General features: G+C 33.2%; 1 protein-coding gene across 4 annotated transcripts in view; it reads left to right on the forward strand.

Moving 5' to 3' along the window:
• FAM126A (family with sequence similarity 126 member A) overlaps positions 1-10,431 on the forward strand; it is a 74,009-nt gene extending 63,578 nt beyond the window's left edge. For 2 of the 4 annotated variants that reach the window (XM_025380036.1, XM_025380040.1), the window contains one exon: positions 5,546-10,431. In XM_025380036.1, the coding sequence (XP_025235821.1) occupies positions 5,546-6,120 (575 nt within the window). In that variant the 3' untranslated portion in view covers positions 6,121-10,431. Of the gene's footprint in view, positions 1-4,461; positions 4,758-5,545 lie in introns of all 4 variants that reach the window. The other 2 variants (XM_025380037.1, XM_025380038.1) reach the window with 2 other exon arrangements.
• The last annotated feature ends 215 nt before the right edge of the window (positions 10,432-10,646 follow it).

Here is a 10,646-nt window from a genome sequence, read left to right on the forward strand (position 1 = left end):
TTTTGCTATTATAAATAACACTGCAAGGAATAGCTTAATGAATATAGATAACATTTTTCTCCATTGAACAGAATATATTATAAACATTAAATGACTATATTAAAGGATATTTGTTCTGGTATTTTATGGCATTTAAAATATCTACATCTCATAAATTGTAAAAGAATGTGTATGACTTTGTTTTGGGGTTCATTCTAAGTTAAAATACTTTTCATAATTCATGTAAAAATTGTGTGATGCAGACAAATAATAAATTATATTTTTAAAGCTTCAGCTTATTATTTTCACAAATAAGTTTGTAAGCACCCCATATAGCCAGATGCCTTTAGACTCAAAGTAATCTGAGTACAGAGATGTATAAATTCTATGAATAAATAAATTATTTTATTAAAATTACCACCTTTAGTAAATAGGGCAGCCATAAAACAAATAAAAGCAAAAGCTAAAGTGGTTTTGTAAGTGACATAATAGAATAGATATTTGGGATTATAAAATGACATTTGAGAGAAATCACAAATTTTCGTGATTGGTTTTAATATTATTTGCAATTTGCTTCACTTTTTTTCTTAAAGCTGGAAGAAATTTTTTAGGGCGAAATAATTTGAGTACCTTTGAGAACTAATTTGGAAATGTCTATTAAAAGTATTCTTTAACTTTCATTTCTACATGTGGAGAGTTTACCTATTTATGCATATAAGAGGTTACACAAATAAAATATATCCTGAGAATTTTCTCTTTGGATCTTTTTTGAGCTTTTTGAATTATTTGAAGTCAAGTTTTTTTTTTTTTTTTAAGGTGTGGATTAATCATGACTTCATTTGCATAGATTGTTAAGTTCTGGGGAAAACAAAATCTAGTTTATTATGCATTTACATTCCCTTGCAGCATCTTCTATATAATTTTCTTAAAGAAAGGATTAAGTTCTACTCTTTAGCTATATATGCTATCCTCTGGATAACATAATGCAAAAATAGATTTTAAAAATGACCTTTTTGACCTAAGCATCTTGCTAAACCTACACTTAGAGACGGCTCCTTCACTTTTCCAAAACAAAGAGGCTTTGCTTTTCTTTGCCATATAAAAACTCTTATTAGCATAAGCTATATGTATTTCATTTATCCAGTCAACACATTCACAGCTTACCCTTCTCATATCTTCTGTATGTTTTCTTTCTTTTATTTATTCTAATAATTTAATCTGATAACAGAATATTCACTTAATTCATCAAAAAAAGATTTCTTGAGTGCCTACTATATACAAGCTACTTTTCCAGGTACTAGATATATAGTAGCGACTAGACGAAAATTTTAAAAACTCCTTCCTCATAGAACTTAGATCTAGTAAACAAGATAAATAAATAATTGTAGATTAGATAGAGAGTGTTAAGTGCTAAGAAGAAGAAACAAAGAAGAGGGTATGTGAAACGTGGGGGCTATTAAAACTTTGGATGGGTTGACCAAGGGAGACTTCACTGTAAAGGAAATTTTTGAAAAAGATTTGAAGTAAGGAAGTGAGTCATTCAGCCACCAGGAGAAGAGAGCAGCCAGGAGAGCAGTAAGACAGTGTGGGTAGGAGTGTCGAGTCACAGAGTTATACAGGGAAAGAAGTCGGAGAGCTGATAGAGAGCGGGATTAGGTAACAAATGTTTGTTTGGATTACTTAATTATCTTTCTTTATTCTGTAATTTTTCTGAGATTTATGTTTCTGTTCTTTCTAGCTCTGTACAGATATACTTGCTCTTATAAATTTAATAAGCAGTTTAAAAAATCTGCCATTGTTAACCATTTTTGAGTGATAATAAATATCAATTAATTAGTCAAAGATTTGTGTTTGTGGGAAAACACATGATCTCGTTTTTCTACTTGCCATTTAATTCCATGATTTTTTTTTAATGTAATATCATTGCTTTTTGGGCTGCGGACGTTGATCACTATTCTGATAAATGTGATTACATTTCAGTTGCCTAGTAGTGCTTTATGTAATATTCTCCCTGTCATTTTCTAGTTTTTCTTGCAAAATCCTAAATTTCTGCCACTGAAGCACCATTTTAAATTAATAGCTTTCTTCGGCATCTTTTAAAAAATTGACCCAATTAAAAAAAAAAAAAACAGACCTAAACTCAAGAGTAATTACTTTCCTAGGATTTCTTCCAGACTTTTATTTTCTCTGGCTCTCCATTCAAAGTAAGTTATTTGCTTTTATAAAATGGCCAGGAGTCTACACAAGTAAATTAAACCTAATTGTGGGATGTCAGAGGATATTTAACTCAAATGGACTCCAATGAATTGAAGAGTTAGAGTTAGTATTTATAGTATGTTAGAATAGACATTTGAAGTTAAAATATTTTACTGGTTAACTTCCCCCACTGAATAGTTGTGTAGTTCTTCCTGAACTTCAGTTTCCTTGTCTGTAAATGGGAATCAAATTGCCTACTTCAGAGGCTCACTAATAGATTGTTTTGAGATTATAATTGAATAATATATGTGGACACTCTCAAGAAAGTGACTTAGGGCAATTCAATGTAAGTATTGTTCTGTATTCTATGAGGCCACCTATGCTTAGTTTTAAAATTTTGTTAAATTTTAATATTCATTGCCTTTTTTATGTCTGGATAATTTCCGAAGTTTGATTTTTTTTTTTTTTTTTGGACTGAAGATCCCTTCAGTAGATCTTTTGTGAAACAGCTTCTACAATGTAAATAAACAAGTCTTGGCCTTCACAGTGCCATGGTGATTTTATCTCAGTTGCAGTGACCTCTGGCATGTACCTCAATAAGAATTTATTTGCCCTCACTTGGATGACAGTTGTCAGCAATTGGAAATAGGCTTGGTTGGAGCTTTTTAGTTGCATTAAACCTTTATTAGAGAGCACCCAGAAGCAGCAGTGCACTACTACCTCACCAACATTCTGCAGCCTATCTAGGAAATAAAAACTTTAGAGAACCTTTAGTCAAAAGCCTATGAAGCACTAATTAAGGGGAAATAATTATACCAGCATGTTGGCTCAGCAGTGCAAGGCACCATGAAGCTTTGAGAAGGGGCTCCCAGAAGTGCGTATTGCTGCTGAGTATGGAGTATCCAAGGCACCCGTAACAACTTTTGTCTTAAGTTTTTAAAGTTTGAAAATCAGAATAGAGCAGTGGTTCCCAGACTTTGTTACACATTAGTCACCTGGGGCTTTTACAAATCTTATGCCCAGGTAATATCTTACACTAATTATAAATTAGAATGTTTGGGGATTGGAGCCAGGCATCAGTAGTTTTTAAAGATGTACAGATGATACCAATGTGCAGCTAACTTAGGGAACCACAGGAATATGTGGCTCTGGCCTTCGTTCTTTTACTACCTATTACTGTTTCTCAGCCTTTAGCATCGTTAGTGGGAGTCTGATAATCCTATCACTAAAAATATTTGAAAATAGTAGGTGATGTCCTGTAAGTAGGTTTGTGGTCTACAGTTTTTAAAAAGTATATGCTATTTTACGTGGTCTTATGTTACTTTGAACTTTGTTTCACTACTGTCACCTTCTAGATATACTTATGTTACTTTTTCCCATTTACATGAATAACTCCTTGACAACTTTAAATAACATTATGCCTTTGTTATTTAAGACCAGAATAAAATAATGTCTACAGGTATTAACTAGTTAGGAGTTTTGTTTCTTTGTTTCATTTATAATGGCTGTTTTCAGATGAAGGGCTGACAGCCAATTTGTTTTTCCAAATCCATTTTTATTTTTCTGCAGTCTAGTAATGAACTAAATTTATGAAATTGGTATGAGTCTGAATAAATCAACTGCTTAACTATATCACAGCCACATTAAGATTTACTATTAATAATAGATGATATATATCTGAGACAAAAACTATACCTGTGGCATTACTAACCATGATATCGTATGTGAATAAGCATTTTCCCAAATATCATGGTTTATTAAGTCAGTCTCAATGTAGCCTAGTAAAAAAACTAGAATTTTAAGAGTACAAAGGGGAACTTCTATGTGGCTTTGTTCTTAATGTTGACAAAAGCTAAAGTTTTGGCTGTAGATCCTTGAACATTTGCCTAAGACTTGACATAAATTCGGGTGGTCACCATATTATCTTAAAAACACTAGAAAATTACCCAAAGAACACAAAAAGAACAATTTAAAAACAAATTTTATTTTGATTTATTAGAAAATTTATCTTTCATATTTCATGTGAAATGTGTGTGTGAAAAAAATGCAGAACGTGAATTGATGCTCTGTGAATTTTTTGTTTGTCATTTAAAATTAAAGAATATGACCCTATTGTCTCTGGTGCTCTCAGAGTATTATAAATTATGGAAATTACTACAGTGCAAATATTTGGCTTAATTCATAACATTTAGTCGTCCAATTTTTGTTTTGAGTCTTTTGCTTTTCTCATTTCACATTTTTGTTTTGTTTTCATCCATCATTTTGTCTTATCATCTTCAATTCTAGAGCAACCTGACAACAATAATGATACTACTGAATTGGGCATCCTTGTCATTCCTGAGATTAGTGTCACAAATGTGGCCGGAGAGAGAACCGGGAATGGGGAAAAAGGCAGAACACTAGGAGAAATTGATGCTCAGCATATACAGGGTGTGCAGGAAACAGCCACAGATCCTAGAACTGAGAGCAAAGGCTTGCCAGAGATCAGGAGGCAAAAATCTGTAAGAAAAATGATGGAGGATGGAATAAACTCACCTGGCAGAGTGCAGTTTTAGCAGAGCACTTTATAGCTGCACTCCAAGGTATCTTAAGGCAAAGGGCCACTGATGCATGTTAAGCAGCAGTTGCACAGTCACAAAAATTTTGCATGTAATCTAATCCAAATGCATGAATTATGCACCACATTTCTCAATGACTCTTAATGCTCTTTGGAATGATTATACCTATATAGTCTTTTAGTAAATTGTTATGAAAACTGAGGCAGAAAATTCCTTCTAAAATAGTTTTCTGCTTATGTTTGGAGTTCTAAAATTACTTTTTCAGCTTTGTCTTTTTGCCATCTTTGATATGAAGGGTAATGTGTATAGAATTTTATATTTGAGCTTGTGATATTTATAGTCTAGATTTTTGAATTTGATAAAATAATCTACAGTATAGAGTACAACCTTCTAAAAAAGTCTTTAAAGTATTCTAATACGAATTTTTTAAAAGTTCCTTGGTAAAAGCTTTGATTTTATACTGCTTTGCTACTGAAGGAGAGTTCACCCCTAGTTTTACTGTGTGATAATATTTCTAATTGTTTCTTATCTTTTGCATGAATAGGAGAATTCTTTCTAAAAACATAATGGGGTATGGTTTATGGCATGCTTGTTGTTTAATACACTATAAATTACCATCATTTAATTACAATGAACTATTTTTCACGTTTTTATAATGTTTTGATTTATCCTTTGCTTTTCTATAATCTGTTGCTTTATAAAATTATGCTAAAGCTTAATTTATTTAAAGTATAACTGATTTGGTGTTAATCATTTAAAAAGATTGCTTAAAATACTTAATGTTAATTAATCTTTGTCATTTCTTTGTTTAGGAAATACAGAATTAACAGGTCAAGAAGAACTGATGGAGATATCTGAAGTTGACGAGGGATTTTATTCCAGGGCTGCGTCTAGTACCAGCCAGTCGGGTTTATCAAACAGTAGTCACAATTGTAGTAACAAGACAAGTATAGGAAAGAACCAGAGACGGTCAGGAGGAAGCAAAACGGGAGGAAAAGAAAAAGAAACTACAGGGGAATCTTGCAAAGATCACTTTGCTCGAAAACAAACTCAGAGAGCCCAAAGTGAGAATCTTGAGCTTCTCTCTTTGAAGAGACTTACTTTAACAACCAGCCAATCCCTACCTAAGCCTAGTAGCCATGGTTTGGCTAAGACTGCAGCGACTGTATTTAGTAAATCCTTTGAACAAGTCAGTGGTGTCACAGTCCCACATAACCCGTCATCTGCTGTTGGTTGTGGGGCTGGGACAGATGCCAATAGGTTTTCAGCTTGTAGTCTCCAAGAAGAAAAGCTTATTTATGTTTCAGAAAGAACTGAACTTCCAATGAAGCATCAATCAGGTCAGCAGAGACCTCCTAGTATTAGCATTACTCTGTCCACAGATTAATTAGTAACGTATTTTTCTCCCATAACCCAGTGAACCCAGAAATACAACTTTGCTTCTTTATGAAAGTACCCTGGGTCTTTCATCCGTGTTCCTGACAGGAGCCCTGATGTCTTAAATTCTGAAGGCTCCCCTGACTTTATGAAGGGAAGATTGTCTAGGTTGCAGTAAGTTGAAATATATATTTTTTTATTTCTAGATTAAGATTTTTTCCCCTTGGTCTGAGTCTTTTTTTCCCCCCCTTCTTATTTGTTATTGTTGCCCTAAGATTATCAGTGACAATAAATTTTGACAGGTTGTCTGATCAAGTTGGTTATGTCTCATGTGAGGTTATAAGGTAGTTTTTCTTGTTTTGGTTTGGGTTTTTTATAGCTCCTATTTTGGTGGCTGTGTGTTTGACCTTCAGAGTCAAAGGGAGTCTCCATGTATGGGAACTGTTTTATAGAGGATGGGGCAGAGGCACAACTCCAGGAATTCTCCAGCTCCTGGTCAGGAAGCCAATCTGAAAAACAGGCGTGTGGAAACACAAAAATGATGTGTATGAAAAGCACCTGATGAAAATATTTGTAAGCAGATCATCTTTATGATTAGAACAATTTGCTCAAAGCACTGGAAAATGCCTGGTAACCCAGTACCTAGAATATTATATGATTCCAGGGGATGGGTAGAGGAATTTCTGTTGTTATCTCTGAAACATTTTTATATCAAAAATCAGATTGCTGGTAGGTGTGTTGTTTTGAAGTGTTTGGATTTAGCAGGTGAAGATCCCTTTCAATTATTAAGGTATAATAGGCCATAAAGCTGATTTACCCTACTGCTGGACTTTAGAAATCCTAGTTAGTTTGGACTCCTATAATTCAGAGCATACGTCATTGGAAGAATTCCTGGAAATCAGTGTAAATCTTGCAACACAGCTCTCAAGATACCACTGTGTAATATGGAATTGTTTGTATGCAAATGCATTTTTCATCTATAAAATGTCATGAAAGAAAATAAAGATAGTAAAATATGGACAAAGGACATTTATATATTAACTAATTTAGAGTTGTTTATGTTTGTGTTCTTAAATTTAAAATATGAAAAAAAAGAAATGTCTTTCTTGTTTGTGAACAGACCTATTTAAAATATCTTAGTATGATATCAAAAGAATAATCAATTTAGTTACCTCCCAACTAAAAATTAAAAATAAAAAAGATGATATGGCAGAAGTTGAAACAAACTTGTATGTATCTGTATGTGACCTCTAGATGGAAATAAAAGTTTGGTGTTTGCTAGCAGTGGTCCTTTTGGCTATCGTTGGGGTTCCCTTGTAAAGTAAGTGTACTTAAGTCATCATTCAGAGAGAGAGCAGGGCTGAGGCTGAGTCAGTTGACTGTTGAGGAAGTCCTAAGGAGCTGTCCGGTTGGCTCTTTCACTGTGAGTACACAGCGGTTTCCTTCTTCATAGTCCCTCTCTGTGGTCACCAAGAGACCATGCTAGTGTTTTCCTCTTGTACCTGCTTATGCAGAGCTCAGATATGTGAAAAATTTGTACGCTTTGAAGGCTGCCAAAGCATTTATACTCTGAACATAGTTTTGACCGCAATTGCTTTGGCTACCAGTTTAAACTGAATTCTTCAAAAAGCATGAACTGGTTTTCATTCATTAGCCCTGATTACAATGTGGTTTTTGACATAAATGAATTTGATTTTTTTTTTAAGCTCCAGTAACAGAATGGAATAAGATCTGTTGCCATAAATTGTAGTTAAGAACTGTAAGGCAATCAGGCAGTGAAACTTGATATTGTGTTAACTTAATGGGAACCCTGTATACAGTTTAAAATATTTGTAAAATGTCACTGTGAATTTACAGATGTCTTTTTGTCATTCTTTACCAATGAATTTCCCCTGTGCATAGTTATTAATAGTGTGGGTATTATTAAAAACTAATTTGTAAGATAGGCATTTTAAGCAAGTTGAGGTGCTTAGGAAACATTGTAGAATAAGTTTGAGGAAATGTTAGCTGACACAGCTGAGAGATCAGATTTTCATGTTCTACCACTGTAATGGAACCTCATTTGGGTATTCTTCTAGACCTTTGCTAGCTGTGTGGTCTGAGGACCAGTAAGTAGGATTGGCATTATCTGGTATCTTGTTAAAAATGCAGAATTTCAGTGCCACTCTAGGTCTACTAAATTAGAATTTGCATTCTTAACAAGGTTCCCAAGTGATTGTTATGAGAAGAAAGTATCAGAGTGCAAACAAATTACTTGTCTGATATGTAGAACTACCAGTAGTCTCACAGCTCTAGATCAAATGTGTCAGACACTAGGTCATTATAATCTTCATTGGTTTTGACAGCTAATTAATTAGTTTAATAATATTGACATATGGCTTCTTAAGTATTTGAATTCTAAATTGCTAATGATCCTTATTTTTGCAATAAAAAATGTAACAGTTTATATTTTTCTTGTTAACTATAAATGGAATCAGAGCTGCAAATACCTGAAATTTTAAGTATGAAAAGGGGTGCCACCCTTTTATATACTGCACAACAAATTTGCATTTGTATATTCTTTTAAAAAAATCTCTGAAGGCTTACTCAGTGAAATGGTTCTGATTTTTTGCTTCAAATGATTTGCACTAATTGATTTTCTGGAGAATGGAGTTATGTTAACAAAATTCTTTTATAGTTCCTTTGATACTATTTCAAATAAGGATTACACATTGAAAGTTTTTATAGAAATTATGAAAATTGGATAATCTTAACTATGGTAACAATGACTATTATCCATACTACTTTCTCCCCACTCAACTGTCAAATTTTAAAGTTGGGGTAGCTTTTGTAGGTCACTTTCTTATAAAGATGCTGATGGTCACAGACCTCCTAAGTATCCAGAATAATATTTTTATCATGAGAAGGATTCGACACACAATTGGGGTCTTGCACCCCATATTTCAGAGGATCTGAACAGAAATTGTGGCTCCATTGCACATTTTAAATCTCTATAGATTCTTGAAATCACCCAACCTCTCACTTTTGAAAACCCAACGGCCTGGAGTATTCTGGTGGCATTGGAGCCAGCACTAGCTTTTTGGAATCCAAGTGGGGAGAGAAACAAAGTAGACTTTTCAAGGGACTGTCCCAGAGTACCCAGGGCAAATGTCTTCCCTTCCCTTCCTGAAGCCACAGGAAAGCACCGTGGAGTCCTTTGTATACCACTATGGAAATTTTTAAGGCAAGCGCTCTAGACTTGAAGAGTTGGAATTCTCAGCATCTAAATGATGACTGAAGTTTGTTTTGAAAAAGCAATATTTCATTGCCCTTTTCAACTGTGAAGCAACTGCTGAGCAAATATTACTCATTTTTTTAAAAAAAGTTGAATTAAAGGGAAATATATTTTTAAAACCAAAATAGATCAAAATGATCCCAGTTTTAAGGGATTTTGCCTATTTTGGAAGAATAAAACTAAAATGTTAAAACTGTTGAATTATGGAGAACAGATGTAGTCCGAGACATAATTTTAAACAAATAGTTAAAATAAGGCAGTTAACATTTGCGTCTAGGCACAATAAATCTATACTAAAGGGAAGCACATCAAGGAAATATATATATGTTGAATAATGTAACTGAAAAATATTTTTTAAAAACCACTTAAAAGGAAAAATAATTTGGTGGGTACTTTAAGCATTGTAGATATAAATTAATGTATAATAGTGTCTTCCCAGTCTTTGTATGAAAAATTAAAACTCTCTAGTCCTTTAATGAGCATGAATTCATACTTCTAGATTTGTTGCTTAATAAAATTATACTCAGTACTTTGACTTATTCAGATTTATGTTTACTATTGTTAAATTCTTCATCAGAGAGCATAAATATATTGTTTTCTATACTTTGTAACTTGTGCATATCTAAAGAAACTAACAGTGAACATTTTGGGAGATGTTTTTGTGTTTTTTTTATAGTAGAGTTTTAGAGTACCTGTGTCTTAATAGGAAGTTTTTACCATAAACCCAAGATTTTATTTCACGTATTGTTGCTTTCTCTTATATGGAGCTTATTGTGTACCTCTTACCTTTATTTCTAATCATTTGGTGATACTAATCTTTTCATAGTAAATATATTTGTTTCTAATTGTATTCCTAGAGTTTACATTCCTAAAGAATAAACTCTGACTTTGGATATTTTTATGTGTTCCCTACCTTCTTAAGGCTATGGAAATAAACTGGAGTTTAGTTTTTTGAATTTTTGTATATTTGCGTAAATGTTCTCCATATGCAGTACTTTATACCACAAGTGTTGCCTCTTGTTTTATTGAAATAAAAACTGAAAAAAATATTTTTTCCAGATCAGTTTACTCATTTAAAAAATTGTTATAAAAATTTGCAGAAGTTATGATATGAAGGAAGAGAGTAAAGGAGGAAGACTTAGGTGAGTTGAGCCATTGAGAGCTTTTGGGGGTAAGTGATAAGACAATGACCTCATTCCTGGCTTTGTGCTTTATATGTCATAGGGCTGAGGAGTATGACAGGTCCACTCGTATTCATCCAA

Source organism: Theropithecus gelada, chromosome 3, assembly GCF_003255815.1.
Source record: "Theropithecus gelada isolate Dixy chromosome 3, Tgel_1.0, whole genome shotgun sequence".
Taxonomy (NCBI): Eukaryota; Metazoa; Chordata; class Mammalia; order Primates; family Cercopithecidae; genus Theropithecus; species Theropithecus gelada.